Source organism: Dipteris shenzhenensis, chromosome 14 (assembly GCF_047967505.1).
Source record: "Dipteris shenzhenensis isolate YYH24624 ecotype China chromosome 14, Dip_SZ_1.0, whole genome shotgun sequence".
Classification (NCBI taxonomy): domain Eukaryota; kingdom Viridiplantae; phylum Streptophyta; class Polypodiopsida; order Gleicheniales; family Dipteridaceae; genus Dipteris; species Dipteris shenzhenensis.
The window spans coordinates 12253143-12271633 of record NC_141609.1 but is presented as its reverse complement, the minus strand read 5'-3'; the positions used below and the strand labels follow the sequence as shown (position 1 = coordinate 12271633).

The window sequence follows — 18491 nt, the reverse complement described above, 5'->3', positions numbered from 1 at the left end:
CTAACTTTCCAGCCAGCTCTAGAGAGATGAAATTGGCCTTGGCTCCCGGATCAAAAAACATTAGAGCTGTCCGATCTCTTATCTTGCCCCATGCCCGGCATAACTCTGTAGCATCTGTATTCTGAACAGCCCCAATCAAGTCTGGCAAAAGACCAGCAGTGGGCTTGGGCTTTTTATTCTTCTGATCAGTCCTCTTTTCCTCCTTGTGCTCACCCTGCTCAGAAGAAGGGAACTTCCACTTCTTATGTGGGCATCCTTCCTCCTTGCAAATATAACACTTGTTGGCATCATAGAGAATTTTGCTTTTCCTCATCAGACATGCGGGTCGGTACTCGCCTCTGTCCTCCAACAAACTTTGCCTTCATGGGCTGCGAAAACTTTCTGAACTTCTTAGGGGATTCCGTCTTGCTGCCCTTTGACCTTGATGTCTCCTGTGAGCTTCCTTTGAACCTAGAAACTTTCCCTTGCATTAGTGCATAATGCTGTAGTGGCATTCTCAACCAACTGAGACATTGGAAACCCTTGTCTTCGTGCAATAGTCCCGAATCTCCTTTGGCAACCCGCAGCAATATCTTTCAATTTGCTCGGACAGCGATACATGTCTGTAAGAATTCACTGGCAGTAGGGCTTCCCAAAACTTCTTATTGTAGTCCCCCAAATTTCTGCAATTTGCAGCATCCAACCTGTACCAGGCGGTCATGATATCCACCTCAAAAGTGGTAGTTAGCCATGCTGCTGAGAAGACCTGCTTGAATTCGACCCAAGTGGTAGGTGCTCTGCCTTGCAAGAGGAGGTTGGTCCACCATTGGAGCGCATTGCCCTTCAAAAAGGTGGCTGCCTTTCGGACTTTGGAGGATTATGTGAAGTGTCCACCTGAGTAGGCAGCATCAAACTGTTGCACGAATGTCAAAGCCTTCAATCTGTCCTGCATCCCATTGAAAGTCTCAAACCTGACAGTTGCCCCTCCCTCCTTGTAATCTTTCAATTTGCCTTTAGGGGTGAGATTGTCATAAACGGGGGCATGTAAAAACGGTGGGGGCATCACTACTCCCGCATTCTGAGCCATTCCAACCGTACCCATGGTGGGGTTTGGCATTCCAGGTCCCACTCCCTGCAACTGTGGCATATTCCAAGTATTGCCCATTGTCCCAGGCATTCCTGTCTGCATTCCAGGCTGCATCCCAATGTTTGAGTACATCATATTGGCATTTGCAAGGGGCATTCCACCCATCATAGGTTGCTGGAAATTCTGCATTCCCGGCTGCGTGCTGCCCATAAAGCTACCTGGCATTCCGGGTGCCTCTGCGGATGGTGCCACCATTGCCTGAAAAGCTGATCCCCCTCCGAAATATCATGGATGCATCGTGGGCTGAGGAAGGGCTTACTGTCCCTGATTGATTGAATGGAAGTTATTGGCATTACCCGCTACAGGGGTGATCGAGGGCATCTCTGACGGCTGTCCACCGAAAGAAACATGCCTAGGGGTCTTCTTATGCTTCTTATGTTTCTTCTGAGATGACTTTTTGCTTCCAAGGGAAGCAACCATAGGGGGAGGAGCTTGCATAATCTCCGTGACAGCATGTTGCAACTACGATAGGGCTCCCGCTACACTTTGCATTCGTAGCTGAAAAAGTGCATTGGGATCAAGCTCCTATGCCTCATCTACCTCATCCTATGAGTCCTCCGTGGCATGCTCAGGAGAGACTGGATGAGCCCCACTGTCCTGCTGGTCATCACCCCCGCTGGTACTGTGCTCCTCTTCAAGGCTCTCTGATGCTTTGTCTTCGTCCTACCCCTGCTGCTCTGAAATGGTCAATGACCTCTCACGGTGTGACATGCTTGCTAAGATTGATGGCTATAGCAACAATTGCATTGAAGGTGTCCTTCACCCAACACTACCAGGGCCCACCTCTTAGGCCTTCCACAGGATCACCCTTGCCTTTGGGTGCTTCCTGCACACAATATACATGCACTGCAAAAAGCTGCAAAGCAAGAAAGAACAAGGAAAAACCGAACCTGGAACCAACTCCCGCTCTCTGTGGCAAAGGGGCGAGCTCCTTCCTCGCACCTATCCTCTCTCTAGGCTCCCTGCAGGGTGCAAGTGTCTTCCAACAATCAAGAGAAGAGATAAATAAAGGTAGAGAGCGGAGGGTGAACAAGAAAGAGCTGTAGAGGAAAGATGGTTCACAGATCTGCCCCGAGATGATTGCCTCGGGATCTGTGCCTGAGTCCTCCTAACAAAAAGTGCCAAAAGCAACAGGGAAAGTCCTCCTGCAGCCTGCACTCGTCCAAAACAGCTCCAGAAGCCACCACGCAGCCAAAAACATGTGCACAAGGGTCCAACACAACAAAAGACAACCCCGGGCACCTGCTGGAGGCAGCTCAACATCCGTACGGATTTCGTACAGCCCTACGGACATCCGTACAGTCCGTACGAAAATTTTCAAAAAGTTCAGAAATGACTTCTGGCACTTCCTAGAAGTGCGTTCTAGCCTTGGAACAGTCAAAACGGAGTTAAAATGGCTGAAAACAGGCTTGAAACAGCTCATACAGCTCAAAAAACTGCACAAGAACAACTGAAAACGTCCAACACCTCTAGGAGAGTGAGGGGAGAGAGATGGAAGGTGGGGGAGGGCATGTTGGAAAGGTTACCTCCCCATCTGTAAGCCCCCATATGAGGAGAGCATGGGGGGGTGAGCCTAGGGTTTGAGTGTCTGTCACATGGGCATCTGATTGGATGCCATGTGGACAAGAGCCAGAAGGGATTGAGTGATAAGATGGGGCTGCCACATGGACAGCATCTTGGCAGTCATGTGGGCAGCACATCTAGAGCTGTTATGAGCAGATCAGAGGGTCAAAATAGTGCAAAAGCATGGCAGACCTGTACGGGTTACATATGGATGTTGTACTTTAGAAGGGGACAGTACAGGATTACACAGGTTTTTGGTGGGTGCCTCAATGAGGTACAAGGCTTGCTTTCAGGGCAAACACACAGGCAGTACAACAGTCTGAACTGGCCAAAATCTAGCCGACCAGACGCCTCCTAGCTGCCTTCTCTCTACCTCTCCTTCCTGCCTCCTGGCTGCTCCATCTTCTCCTCCAAATCTGCCCCAACTTCTGCTCCTACTTCTGCTCCAAATCAGCCACAACTTCTTCTCCATCACTGTTCTTTTTTGCTCCAGATCTGCAGCAAACCTTGCATCAGTTTGCTGTCCCAGATCTGGTTCAGTTCCAACTTGTGGAGCCAATGCAGAAGTCCACTACAGTTGGCTGCCCTGGAGGACTGATGTTTGCTCCCTCCAAAGCTTCTCTCTGATACCTTCTCTTGTATTGAGTTCCTTTGGTGATATATATTTCTTCTTCAGCTATCATTAGTCTTCAGTGTTGTTTTATTTGCCTCCAAGAACTTTCTTTATATGGTATCATAACTTTCTTTATAGGCAAAGCTGATGGACGAAAAGAAGATTGACCCCTAATTGAGGGACACAAAACACTTGATCCAATTGAGCAAGATTGGGGCCTTTGTTGGTATCAAATGTGATTGAACTAACCGCCGGTAGTCTGCCAGTTTGGCCTTGAGATCATCGTCAGCAGTGTTCTGGAATTGCTGGAGATCGCGGTCAAGATTGATGCGACGAGTACGATCTCGGGCTGCATAGCGGTCAGTGAGATGTGCCCATCGCTCAGAGGCAAGGTCAAAATGCTGTAATTGAGAGTAAAATTCAAGCAAAAGACCTTGCATGATTTCGACAATGGCAGTGGCATTACGATGTCGCCACGAGCGAACTACCTGATAAGGATAAACATGAGGATCGGGTTGCAGTTCAGTACCTTGAACGAGTTCCCATAAGTCTTGAGAATCAAGCACATGGCACATGAGATTTGACCATGTGGTATAATTAGACCCGTTAAAACATATCAGTAAAAGCATGTTTGGCTGTTGCAGAGACAGGGTGAGAGGAAGAAAGGGAATGATAGGGAGAAGCAATCGGTGGAGGCATGAGAGAATTCAGAACAGGAGCGGAGTGAGAAGAAGGGAGAGGCGGTACCACCGGAGGAACAAAAGGATTCGGAGAAGGTCCTGAGGGGGAGGGATAAACATGAGAGGCAGGATACGACATGAGAGGGGAAAAAGGGGCAACGGGAGAGATAGAGGGAAATAAACTATAGGAGCCCAGTGGCATGGGAGAAGATGGAGGATGAGAAGCCACTGGAGGAAAGATGGCAGCGGAAGATATGAGAGGGATGGGAGGAAAGGAAGAATGAGAACCGAAAGCAAACTCATTGTCTGACGCATTTCTCCTTTCTCGTCGACGAGTGTTCACATGCATGTATGGATCTGTGTCCTCGTGATTACTCGTTCCTATGCCTTGCATAACAGATGGAGTTGCACCAAGGGACTAGGGCAACATACCTTGCACTGATTCTTGTGGGATAGGCATTGTCAAATAACCCATTGTCCTCATGCCGGCCTATCCTCTTTCGTCAGGGTATACTTGTTCTTCGTCGGCACCGAACTTGAGATGTTGCTCAGCTTCTTCTGAGTTGAATAGAGGTCCTTGTTGACGTATCGGAGAAAAACGTGGAGAAGAAGAAGCACGAGGTGTGCGGGTACCTGCTTCAAGTTCCTTCCATTTCTGAAATTCAGCAAATTCTTTAAAGAGTTTGGAGAGGTATTCATCACCTTCGATCCTTGCAAACTCTCTCTCGACATATGACGAGGGTGGTGGTTGAATAGAGGTCGATTCAGGCTGAGATCGCTTTGGGGAAGAAGGAGAAGACATCTTCAGTTGATGATCTATCTTCCAAGCTTTCCAAGTCAAGGCTCAGGTGTCGATAGGCTATAAAGAAAGTTCTTGGAGACAAATAAAACAACACTGAAGACTAATGATAGCTGAAGAAGAAATATATATCACCAAAGGAACTCAATACAAGAGAAGGTATCAGAGAGAAGCTTTGGAGGGAGCAAACATCAGTCCTCCAGAGCAGCCAACTGTAGTGGACTTCTGCACTGGCTCCACAAGTTGGAACTGAACCAGATCTGGGACAGCAAACTGATGCAAGGTTTGCTGCAGATCTGGAGCAAAAAAGAACAGTAGATGGAGAAGAAGTTGTGGCTGATTTGGAGCAGAAGTAGGAGCAGAAGTTGGGGCAGATCTGGAGGAGAAGTTGGGGCAGATCTGGAGGAGAAGATGGAGCAGCCAGGAGGCAGGAAGGAGAGGCAGAGAGAAGGCAGCCAGGAGGCAGGAAGGAGAGGCAGAAGTAGGAGCAGAAGTTGGGGCAGATCTGGAGCAGAAGTTGGGGCAGATCTGGAGAAGAAGTTGGGGCAGATCTGGAGGAGAAGTTGGGGCAGATCTGGAGGAGAAGATGGAGCAGCCAGGAGGCAGGAAGGAGAGGCAAAGAGAAGGCAGCCAGGAGGCAGGAAGGAGAGGCAGAGAGGAGGCAGCCAGGAGGCAGGAAGGAGGCAGGAGCTCAAGGTGTGCAGGGACCTCAGGAGCAGAAACTGTGAATGAGCACCTAGGCCCCCCCCCTTTAAGGGCCAGTCGGTCAACCAGCTGGTCGGCCAGCTGGTCGGCCCAGATCTGGCCGACCTGGCCAGTCTGGTCGGCCAGATTTTGGCCGACCTGGTCAGTCTAGTCGGCCAGTTTTTGGTCGGCCAGATTTTGGCCAGTTTTGGCCTCCGATTCTGGGCTCTTCTGGTGCCTGTTTTGACGAGGTTTTAACAGAGTATTTTGGCTTTGATTTTGGTCCTGACAGAGATTCACCTGTGGCCTTTTACCTGTATTTTATCTGACCTTTGTGCCAGTTTGGCCTTTGATTATCCTGTCCTCTAGAGTTGGAGATTGCCTGGCTTAACACCCCCTCTCAATGTCCAATGTAGAAGGGAGAAGCAAAGAGTTGTTCCAGGGGTGATCTATCTTCTTCATCAGCCCTTTTTTTTTTTTTTTTTTTTTTTTTTAAAACAAGAGGGTTTTCATTTAGATGGAGATGCCTACAAAGTAGGTTTTCATCTTCACTAAATGCCCAGTAGTGATGGTACAATCAGAAAAAACAAAAAAGAGGTACTTAAGGAGTGCCCTCGCAGGGGATTTGTTCACTTCCTTAAGCACAAGTACACAAATACTGCTAAGGGAAAGGAGGCGGTACACCAATCCCAAGCCGTGGGCTAAGATGCTCAAGAATAGGTCAGTTAACCGGCTTGGTAAGAATGTCATCATGATCTCTTCATTTCTCGCCAACCGGCAACAGGGGGAGTCCGTTGTGGCAATAACTCTGTCGCTACTATTCGTGGCGTTGGTTCAATCACATTTGATACCGACAAAGGCCCCAATCTTGCTCAATTGGATCAAGTGTTTTATGTCCCTCAATTAGGGGTCAATCTTCTTTCCGTCCATCAACTTTGCGTTCTTGGTCGCGCGGTGCTATTTACAAAGATGCATGTCGAAATCATAGATGAGACATTGGGACTCCTGTTAGCTCGGGGCGAAACCCAACCTCATGGTCTGTACCTCATAACACAATTTCTTGAGACTCCCTCCAATACCGGCTCTGAGTTTCATCCGCTTCATGGTCTTGCTACCCTGAAAGATCCAACTGACACAGAACGATTGTGACATTATCGTCAAGGACATTTGTCCTATGACTCTTTATATAAAATGTCTCGAGATCATCTGGTTGATGGCCTACCTAAATTATCGCGAGCCAAAGATATTTGCCGTCCATGCCAATTAGGCAAACAAAGTCGAACTTCTTTTCCTTCTCATTCCACTTCTCGAGCCACTGAGATATTGCGTCTAATCCACCTCAATATTAGTGGCAAATCTCCTGTTCCTTCATTGAATGGCTCACAATATTTCTTCTTAATTGTGGATGATTACTCTTGATATCAATGGGTGTTCTTCATGAAAGAGAAATCTGACACTTTTTCCTTCTTTGCTACTTGGGCTCGATTGGTCATGAATCAAACGGGAAAGCCTATTGGGATGGCTCGTAGTGATAATGGTGGTGAATTCATTTCCCATGAATTCACTCACTTCCTTCATGAGCATGGTATCCAACGCCATCTTACATCTCCCAATTCACCCTCCCAAAATGCTCGTGTCGAACGGAGACAGCGCACAGTCATGAACATGGCACGTTCCATGCTTTTTGCAGCCGAAGCCAAAATACTCTATTAAAACCTCGTCAAAACAGGCACCAGAATAGCCCAGAATCGGAGGCCAAAACTGGCCAAAATCTGGCCGACCAGACTGACCAGGTCGGCCAAAATCTGGCCGACCAGACTGACCAGCTGGCCGACCAGCTGGTTGACTGACTGGCCCTTCCCTACTTAAAGGGGGGGGGGCTAGGTGCTCATTCATAGATTCTGCTCCTGAGGTCCCTGCACACCCTGAGCTCCTGCCTCCTTCCTGCCTCCTCTCTGCCTCTCCTTCCTGCCTCCTGGCTGCTCCATCTTCTCCTCAAGATCTGCCCCAACTTCTCCTCCAGATCTACCCCAACTTCTGCTCCAGATCTGCCCCAACTTCTGCTCCAACTTCTGCTCCATCTTCTCCTCCAGATCTGCCCCAACTTCTCCTCCAGATCTACCCCAACTTCTGCTCCAGATCTGCCCCAACTTCTGCTCCTACTTCTGCTCCAAATCAGCCACAGCTTCTTCTCCATCTACTGTTCTTTTTTGCTCCAGATCTGCAGCAAACCTTGCATCAGTTTGCTGTCCCAGATCTTGTTCAGTTCCAACTTGTGGAGCCAGTGCAGAAGTCCACTACAGTTGGCTGCCCTGGAGGACTGATGTTTGCTCCCTCCAAAGCTTCTCTCTGATACCTTCTCTTGTATTGAGTTCCTTTGGTGATATATATTTCTTCTTCAGCTATCATTAGTCTTCAATGTTGTTTTATTTGTCTCCAAGAACTTTCTTTATAGGACCTTGTGGTAAGATCAGAGGACCACACCATTGGTGGAACTCTGGATCTATATCTTTTGTATTGTGTCCATAGTTTTGGACGGAAATATATTTTGGTGGTTTCTCTATCTGGCTGGTTCATTGTCTATTGATGAGTCTGCACATCTATGTGATGCACATTAAGTAAAGAAGTTTGTGATTCCACACCCACACCACTATAAGTCTTCCGCTGTGCGTACCCTCTGTTGGGTCATTTCTAACAGGGCATGCATACACATGCATGAAAAATGGCATCTCCTCCTTGCCATTTGCCCCTTCATTAAAGTCCTAACCCCATACCAAGGACAACATTGGTTGTCCTTGGGCCCAACTTTTAGACCCCTCTTTTAAAGCCTTTGCCTTGCCCCTAGGACCTAGTGGTGCACCTAGACTTTGCCCTTAGGAACTTCTAAGAAGTGTGCACTTCCTCTAGCCAGTCCCTCACGGCCAAACCATTACAATGTCAAGAGTGGCAGCGGAAGATGTAAGCAAACTGAAGCTACAGAATCACACAGAGAATACTAGAGACAACAAGATGTGCCACAAACAGATCTGCTGTAACTTAGCCCTTAAACCAGGGCAGCAACTGTAATACAAGGAGTCCTGAACAGGATGAGAAACAGGAGCTGCAGAAGGGGCTGAACTGGAGCAGAGGATAGGGGCACAAGGAGGCTGGAGCCTGAGAGCACGGAGGCTGGAGGAGCCTGGAGCGAGGAGCCTGGATGAGCCTGGAGCGAGGAGGCTGAAGGAGCGTGGAGCAAGGAGGCTGGATGAGCCTGGAGCGAGGAGGCTGGAGGGGCCTGCAGCGAGGAGGTTAGAGGAGCCTGGAGCGAGAAGGCTGGAGGGGCCTGCAACGAGGAGGCAGGAGGAGCCTGGAGCGAGGAGGCTGGAGAAGCTGCACTAGAAGATCTGCAGAGGGAGCGTGGGCAGCCAACAGAACAGCTGAGGGGAGGCTCCGGTGAGGATGGCCAAGAGCAGGCTGAAGACAAGAGCCTTGAGGAGCTGCTGAAAGAAGTGCAGAGATGAGGAAGGGGGAAGACCCTTTTATAGGGAAGGCCAGGAGGGTCGGCCAGATGGCCTAGACCGACCAGCTGGTCGGCCAGCCAACTGGGCCGACCAGCTGGTCGGCCAGGAGCTGGTCAGCCAGGAGTTTGTCGGCCTGGTCTGTCCCCCTCTGTCCCCCGCTTCGTCCCTGTCTCGTGGGTGCCCCCTCTAAGTGTAGGAATAGCCTCCGACCGATGGAAAATAGTGTCAGATACAAGTGTGGAACCGGGAATGAAAGAACCTCACGAGGGGCGGGCACACCCACAAAGAAGCCCTCACTCAGAGCAGTGTGCACACAAGTACACTGTAGACAGGAGATGCATATAATGCTAACACCCCCTCTCAGCTCCTGTCGAAGAAGCAGGGACCTGGGTGAGTCCGCAAGAAGCTGGTACTGTCGATGACGAGCCGGACTGTTGAAGGATGGTGAACGGGAGAGTCCCCCTCGAGAGTATGTTCCCGGTTGGGGCCATGTAAAGAAACAATCCAAGACTCGGAGTGTAGTGCAAATGAGGAAGGTTTGTCGGTGAAGAGAATCCGGTAGATGGGAACCTGTACGAGAGAGTAAATGGAGAAGAGGATGTCTGTCCCCCTCTGAAACTGCGACGATGTTATCCTTCCAGGTGTCATAGTTAGTACCATCAAACTTCTGAGTTTCGGAGAAGTGGGGAAGGATTGGGATCTGTATCTGGGTGTGGAGATCCGTACTTTTTAGACAGGACTCATGATTTCTTGAGTGGCTGAGGCCCCCATGTGTTTCAATACCAAACAGAGAACAATCGAACCCAGGGATCAAGAGCCAATAAGTTCTGCCAGAAACCCCTGAATAAAGTCGTACGGGTGAAGACGGGAGCCGACCCGATGCGCGATGAAGGAAGGGGGGGAGAGGCTCTTGATGAAGCAGTAGGCTGCTATTGATAGTCCGGGGTACGGGAGCAAATTTTCAAAATATAAATTCACAGCAAAATTTCAACACAAAACCGATTTTCAAGATGCCGACTGGTGCCTGGCTTCGGGGTAGGAGATGCTAGAGAAGCTGTCGAGGTCACAGATGTACCTGGATTCAGGGGCAGGATGGATGCCGACCAAAATTGGTGCACAAGAGGTACTGCCGACCAACAAGACATGTGCCTAGGAAGATGCCGACCAGCAAACTAGGAGCCTGCAGTGATGCCAACCAGAGGGAGAAGTGACCAAGGTGCCGATCTCGGGGCAGGAGGAACAAAGACTGCTAACCAGCAGAAGGAGAAGGCAAAGGGCTGATCACAGAGGCAGGAGGAACATAGGCTGCCGACCAGCAAGAGAGATGCATAGAAGAAATCACCCAGGTGTTGGTGGATGCTTCAGTAACCAAGAGGATGGGGAGCACCTAGTGCTCTGATACCATGTCAAGAGTGGCAGCGGAAGATGTAAGCAAACTGAAGCTACAGAATCACACAGAGAATACTAGAGACAACAAGATGTGCCACAAACAGATCTGCTGTAACTTAGCCCTTAAACCAAGGCAGCAACTGTAATACAAGGAGTCCTGAACAGGATGAGAAACAGGAGCTACAGAAGGGGCTGAACTGGAGCAGAGGATAGGGGCACAAGGAGGCTGGAGCCTGAGAGCACGGAGGCTGGAGGAGCCTGGAGCGAGGAGCCTGGATGAGCCTGGAGCGAGGAGGCTGAAGGAGCGTGGAGCAAGGAGGCTGGATGAGCCTGGAGCGAGGAGGCTGGAGGGGCCTGCAGCGAGGAGGTTAGAGGAGCCTGGAGCGAGAAGGCTGGAGGGGCCTGCAACGAGGAGGCAGAGGAGCCTGGAGCGAGGAGGCTGGAGAAGCTGCACCAGAAGATCTGCAGAGAGAGCGTGGGCAGCCAACAGAACAGCTGAGGGGAGGCTCCGGTGAGGATGGCCAAGAGCAGGCTGAAGACAAGAGCCTTGAGGAGCTGCTGGAAGAAGTGCAGAGATGAGGAAGGGGGAAGACCCTTTTATAGGGAAGGCCAGGAGGGTCGGCCAGATGGCCTAGACCGACCAGCTGGTCGGCCAGCCAACTGGGCCGACCAGCTGGTCGGCCAGGAGCTGGTCGGCCAAGAGTTGGTCGGCCTGGTCTGTCCCCCGCTTCGTCCCTGTCTCGTGGGTGCCCCCTCTGAGTGTAGGAATAGCCTCCGACCGATGGAAAATAGTGTCAGATACAAGTGTGGAACCGGGAATGAAAGAACCTCACGAGGGGCGGGCACACCCACAAAGAAGCCCTCACTCAGAGCAGTGTGCACACAAGTACACTGTAGGAGATGCATATAATGCTAACATACAACACTTAACCATGGTTAACCTTGGGTTAAGCGTAGGTTGAGTTACAAAGATACTTTACATCACTTTCACGTCCTCGTGACAGCATCACTGAAAAATAGCTTTCAAACTTATTGAGCAAACTGATTGAGCCATGAAGTCAACACTAAGAGTCCCTAGGAGCTTACCATCGTACCGTATGAAGTTGAGCTTCCCCCCAAAAAGGAAGGCTTGGCTGGAGGTGGAAGTCTCTCCTTTTCTCCCCCCCTGGTCGGAGTAGAGAAATGAGAAGCTGCCAATCCCATCCTTCCTTCTTCTCGAGCAGTACGTTCTCGAAGCTCCTTGGCCTCCTGGGCCTCGCACTCCCGAAGTTCCTTGGTTTCTTGAGCCTCTCAATCGCGTTCTTCTTTTGCTTTCCGAGCTAGCCTTTCACGCTCTCTGGTGCCCTGCTCTTGTCTGGACCATAAACAATGGGGATGTCCCTAACTAACCTGAACCTCTACCTCCTGACTTCTGGAAACGAACTTTCCCCTCACGCCGCAAGGTGTAAAGACCTACGGGTGAAGGCGGGATCTGGCTCGATGCGCAATGGAGTAAGGGACAGAGCGGCTACTGGAGTATGTACAACCACTAGTCCTGGGTAGGGATAAAATACACACAAAAATATAGGATAACCCTCAATCTCAGGAAAGAATCTGAAGCTCTGAAACTGCAACTGCAAGATGATGCACTCAATATACAAAGTGATGCTGTGGAAGTGAGTGTGAGAATCAGAGGGAGAGAATGTAGTGGACCTTCGAATGCAACTGAATAATGAATGCCCAAAGGGCTGAATACAACTGTATGAAGGGGCTAAAACCCTCACTGCAAAACAAGACTAGACTACGTAGAGGAGGTGAATCCTCACTAGATCCCTGAAGAGGTTGAGGCTACCCTACTGGTCTGCTGCAAGGAGGCCTAGGTGCTGCTTCACTGAAGGCTGGAAGGCCTGAAGTGGGATGAGAAATGAAGGCCAAGGGGCTTCCTTTTATAGGTCCCCTTGGGCCTCAAAACTGACCGACCAGCAAAGGCCGACCCTGCTGCTGCCCACTGATTGGGCTGACGTGGCCAACTGGTTATTGACGTGGCACATACCAATCCACGTGGCAGTCGAATGGTTGCTGATGTGGCGCTCTTGAGTTGGCGCCACTGTTGCTGTGCCTTGTCCTTGTTGGCTGACTGCGAGGCAGTCCCACGTGCTATGGCTGCTTGCGTGGGCTGCAGCTAAGCTGGCTGCCTGTGTAGTCCAGCATGGCCACGGGCTATGGATGCCCGTGACAGCTTTGCAATGGACTGCTTTAGGCCCAACCAAGCTTGTTTCAGTGGGTCAGATTTTCCATCTCCCACATCATGGTTTCAGGACGAGGCAGGTCAGCTACAACACGACCTAGTAAGAGACACTCTTGCACGTGATCAAGATCTAGATGAAGAATTCATAAAGGGAAGAATCGAGGAGTTCCAGTCCCTGAGAAAGATATCTCGATGTCAGCACTTGTTCAAGGAGATTATGCCTCAGCACGTTCCATCTTCCCACATATCCTATATCTCCCTCAGTTTCTAAAGAATCTCCTAGGCAACATCGTGCCTCAAGAAAGCATTCCCGAAGTTCTCCTTCAGTTCAAAGGTATTCAAATTCGAAGAAAAGAGAAAGGAGTCCAAAGCCTCATGGAAGCCAAAGCAGAAAGCACCAACAGAGATCTCCCAGCTCCAGCCCATCTTCTTCCAATTCCTCTTCTTCTTCTTCTTCTTCTTCCCTCCACCCCAAGAGTACTCATCTCATGGGTGCAAAAGGAGGAAGACCAGATCAAGACGAATGGATTTCAAAGAAGGTGGCAAGTCCGTCAAATTTACTACTTTTAATGGAAATGGACTTTATCCGACGTTCAACATAGCTTCCCACATAGGAAATTATCGTGAGAAGTCAAAATTGAAGATCGTAAGCCTCCATCTTACTAGCAGTGCCAAAGTATGGTGGGAAGCTCTCCTAGTGGCAGATGAAGCACCTAAGAAGTAGAAGAGTTTCAAGAAGAATTTTACGAGAAATTTTCGCCAAATAATTTTTATGATGATATTCATAAAACTTGGGAGAGTGTATCCATGACAGCTACAGATACAGTCGAGACTTACAATCAGAAGTTCTTTTCAGCGTACCTCCAGATTAGTCCCCCTTCAAGGAAATTTCAGAAAAGGCAAAGATGTGGAAGTACCGGGCTGGTCTGCACCCAAGTGAGCATTGAACGCAAGACAAAGCTGCAAGATTTGATGCACTCAGCCCTTGTAGTTGAGGAAACAAAGAAAGGTTTGCTACGGACAATGGCTGCCTCGAAAGGCAAAGATGGAGACACCTTCAAAAGAAACACGGCCGACAATCAAGGAGAAAGACAGCTCCAGTTTCAGGAGCCCAGGGGTCCATTGAAGCCCTACAAAGGAAAATCGAAGTTTTCACTAGAGCAAATAGAGGCCTTCCGAAAGGAGGGAAAATGTTTCCATTGTGGAAAAGAAGAAGGACAGTTGGCTGCCAAGTGCCCCGAAAAGCCTCCGGGTTTGAGGAAGCGAGAAATGCCAAAAGAACCATCAAAACCTTTGGCGGGAGGAGTCTCTAATATATTGGGAAGAGCCACGAATCCAGAAGCTCTAGAACTTTGCCTCTCATGGGGCAAAGAGACCAGAATGCTTTGATCATATTCGATCCAAGAGCTACATATAATTTCATCTCAGAAGACCTAGATTTGAGACTAGGAATCAAGACTGAAGAGTAGGGACCAGCTCTAGATACAGAACATGTTTTTAAAGGAAAAACAGTTATTGATTGGGGAACTCAGACTACATATTCAAGACATATGGACCATGAGGAGTTCCATGTTTCAACCCTCAAACATCCCGATGTCATTTTGGGTATGCCATGGTTCCATAGACAAGAAGTAGATTTGGACACCAAAACGAGAACTCTCAGTTTCATGCACACAAACAAGGAGCATACAATTTTGGCCAAAGGAAGAGGCGAGACGATCCCAGTTGTATCTAATGTATCTATTGCTAAGTCAATAAAATCAGCTATTTCTGCGTACTTTGTTTTCGCACAAGAGAGAGAGGGTGAACCCCAAGTGGAAGTCAATCCTGTCAAGAAAGAAAAGTTTCAATTTCTTGATTCTTTCAAAGATTGTTTCTAGATTCTCTTCCAAGAGATCTTCCTCCTGAGCAGCTGGAAGATCATGTCATATAGCTCCTTCCAAGAAGTGAGCCTCCGGATCAGCCACCTTATCGCGTGAGTGCAGCACAAACCGAAGAAGTCATGACACACGTATGGTGATGCCCTTCGGGTTAACCAACGCACCATCCACTTTCAATCACATGATGGACAAGATTTTCAGACCATACAGACATTTCACAATTACTTTCTTTGATGACATCTTGGAGTACAAGAAGAGCCACCAAAGGTGGAAGAGATGGAGGAGATCTGTCAACCAGAACAGATTGTATATCACACAAAAAAGGAAGGGCACAAAGGCAAGGTTATCCATAGATACCTTGTCAAGTTTAAGAACTATTCAGCACTTGATACCAAGTGGGTAGATGAGGACAGCTTTGTTAGAACATGAAGTCAAAGTGAGTGTTTCTAGTGTGTTTTATTGAGTTCTAGAGTAGTACTAGACTACTTTATATCCTAGTGTGCCACATGTCACTATGGGACTTATCCCATATACATATGACACCTAGAGTGTGTGTACCTATTCTATAAAGGCATTGTACTTGTCTAGTCTTGTCATATGAGTCAACATCAAGCTTTATCTACATGTGAGTATTTTGGTTATCATTGCCTTGCACTTGTACTTTCTTTCCATTTTCATTATGCTTTCCATCTTTCCATTCCGTTCCTAGTATTAGAGTGATGCTCCCTTCTCCACATGTCCCTTCATGTGGTATCAGACCCTCCGTTCCTAGCCTTTCCCTTTCTCTATAGCTCATTCTAGAGGATCAAGAAGGCTTGTAAATGAAAGGCTACTCTCTCCTCTATGATTAAGCTCCCCTTCCCTCCACCCGAGCCTCTCCGAGTGAAGATGATGCATTAGAGATGAAGATTTGAGCTCTCCACCAACACTTGAGCTCTCCACCAACACTTGGCTTCACCGACATTGAAGATGGAGACTTGAAGCTGACTTCTTCACCGCCATTGGAGCTTCCCAAGAATGAAGAAGTTGATCGCCAACAACTGATCGATGGAGACGAAGCTGATGTGCCTACCGAAAGTGTTGCCAATGATGCCAAACATCTTCTCCCTATGAGCTGCTGATTCATGACGCGCTGCTTCTCCTCCACGCGTTGCTCCTTCTCTACCCGTTGCCTCGCTCCTCTCCTCCTACCCGCTATCTCCTACCCACGCTGCCTCATGCCGCACTGCATCTGCTGTCCATGTACCAGCCCTCGGGACTGCTGCTTCTCCTGCCCTCGAAATCTGCACCACTTGCTACTGCGTGACCTGCTTTCTCGCACGACGCCTTGCTTTTGCATCAAATCCAGCTGCACCGCCACCCATCCGAAAGCTTCTACTAGCCGCCTAGCAAGGGGATTCAGTTTGGAATTCATCACTGATCTGTCGGCACTCTGCAGGCGCGGGGCAAACTCAGCCATGACGAAGGCTAGCACTAAAGGAGTAGGCTAATCAAAAGGTAGAGACCACAGTATAGTGGTGTAGACCACATTATAAACATATGCTCACATATAAATCCGCACCCACACATACTAGAGCATCCATTTATACAAAGGGCTTCATACTGAGTTTCTATCAAAACTCCGGAGATGCAGGGCAAACTTAGCCGTGACAAAGGCTAGTAGTAAAGAAGGCGGCTAATCATTCAAGCTAGAACTGCATAATCAATTTCATTTTAAAAACGTGTTTAAACAATTCTCTAAAATGAGACAAAGTGAGAGACATTAGAAATGTATATCATGTATATTCTTCTAGTTCCACTTGCTATCACATATTATGCATAATTGAAAAGCTCTTGCCTCCATCTACACGTCTCCAATCTCAAGTGATGTGACCCTCTTCTAACAAGTGAGATGCCTTGTAGACTTTCCTAGGCATGACTTTTAGAAGGTAAGACTAAGCGCACCTCTGTCCCTAGGAGCCAAATGTCATTCCCCGTACCAACGCTCCACTTCAATGATTCCAAAGCGTGTAACTGATTACGTAATAGGTATGGCTCGCTTATCACCTGTTTGATGTCCTTCTCAACATGTGATGTTCTTCTCACGCAAGTTTAAACATCCCATCTTTTGGGTATCTAAGGTCGAACTAGAACTAAGGAGCTTGCTGTCATGGGTTCTCATTTCCTGAAAGCTGGCATGTCTTGGTAATGTTGGTTGCACCATTTTGCACTTCATCTTTAAGAGAGATCTCTAAACTCACTTCATACCCAAAAGCTGCAAAGGATAACTACCTATCTTCATCGTTAGTATGGAATATATGGTAGTGTCCTTAATGCCCAAAAAGCATGCTAGAAAGCTCATGTTTTCTCATTAACATTCAGATGAAAATGCAAGTCGAGAGGTAAATTAGTATAGACACCTAGGATTGATATTTTATAGTATGAGACACATAGAGAAGCCTGCCCACGTCATCTTCCACGCTAGATGTATAATGCTACACGATTCAAGATTATGACAAGGATCAAAAGAAAGGATTTCCAAAATATTATGATATGTCCTTTGAAAACTACTAATGTTGGGTAAGAAGGTAAAAGGTAATTAAATGTCACAATTTGGAGGAAATAGATCTATGATGTCACTCCCACCGACCAGCTCAGCTAGGTTGACAAGCCGGAATTCTTGAGCTATTTGCAAGCTTCTTAATCACAACATCTCTAAGGGGGAGGGGGGACAGATTACAAAGAACCCTTAAAGAGCGACGACTACGTTTCCCTAATGTTTCCGTAATGAAACAGATCCAGCCATAATGCGCTTCTTAATGCTTTGAAATAAACTAATGAAATGTCACAACTTGGGGGAAATAGATCTATGATGTCACTCCCACTGGCCAGCTCAGCTAGGTTGACAACCATAATTCTTAATCACTATATCTCTACCCATATCGTTTGCACTGCACGCGTCTACAATATGAGAGAGACGAGATACCGCAGGTGGGGGGGGGAGGGGGGAGTTGTTCCGATTACAAAGAACCCCTAACAGAGCGACGGATGCTCCGAGTAAAAAATTTATTGTGTTTAGCTCACATGCATTGTAAAGTTAAAAGAAAATGATACACACGTGAATGATGCAAGGTTCAGGCTGTGGACAGCGCACGGGCTGATCGTGCTCCGGCGGTTCCATAGGGTGCTCTACCGGCAGAAACTCTTCCGCTCGCTCCACTCCGCGATCGACAGGAGAAGTTGGTATTTCTATGCTTCCAGTCTCCTCCTTCGCTTCCTGCACGAACTTTTAGCAGTTAGTTTACGAACTATGTGCGCTTCATTTTCACACGCAATGGCCTCAGTGACAGATGCTCCTCCGCTTGTGTAGCACATTTCTCGCACGGAAGATGATTGCGAGGTCCTTGAGAGAGGTTTGCAGTGAAAGAATTTGGGGGCACTCAGTCCGGGGGGAAAGGAGTTACTGCAATGGAGATGAAGCTGCAATTCTGGGGAGATCGCTGCCATAAGAAGCTACATTTCCACTCCAGATGTGAGAACAGAGCACATGAACTTACAGGGGCGCCATGCGAGAAGAGATTGACTGCCTTTGCTGCTGAGAAACGCGAGAAGATTCCCACCATAGCCAAATTCTTTCGAAGCAAACCCTAGATCTCGAGGCGATCCGAGCCTCAGCAAGCTTCTTCTCTTCACCACCAAAGCCTTTCGTTCACTCCACAATTTGAAAAAGAGAAGCGGTAAGAGAAGAGCTTTACTTAATCTACTCACTAATCTCACTAGCGAAGGAGTGCAACGAATGAGAAAATTATTTTTGGGGGCTTTATTTTTTGTTTGAGTTCCTTTTGCGGGATAACTCGCAGGTGCACCGTTCCACATGTCGCCCGATCCGCCTCTCGCTTGTGCATGCATGTGAGACATTTCTGGCAACAAAACCCCCACTAGTGCTCCGTACCTGAGAGAACATCCTGTCCTGACAAAAAAACTACAGGGCAGGCCAATTGAACCTGGTTCAATCTTCTTCTTTTTTTTTGACCTCACCTTCACTCAACCC

General features: G+C 48.3%; 1 protein-coding gene across 1 annotated transcript in view; it reads right to left on the bottom strand.

The window, feature by feature from the left end:
- The window catches only part of LOC147894203 (uncharacterized), a 30056-nt gene extending 11836 nt beyond the window's left edge, over positions 1 to 18220 (bottom strand). Inside the window, exons 1-2 of the mRNA XM_087384836.1 lie at positions 17998 to 18220; positions 17559 to 17717 (exon numbers count right to left, since the gene is read on the bottom strand). Coding sequence (XP_087240962.1) covers positions 17559 to 17717; positions 17998 to 18063 — 225 coding nt within the window. The 5' untranslated portion in view covers positions 18064 to 18220. The remainder of the gene's footprint in view (positions 1 to 17558; positions 17718 to 17997) is intronic.
- Positions 18221 to 18491: the final 271 nt, after the last annotated feature.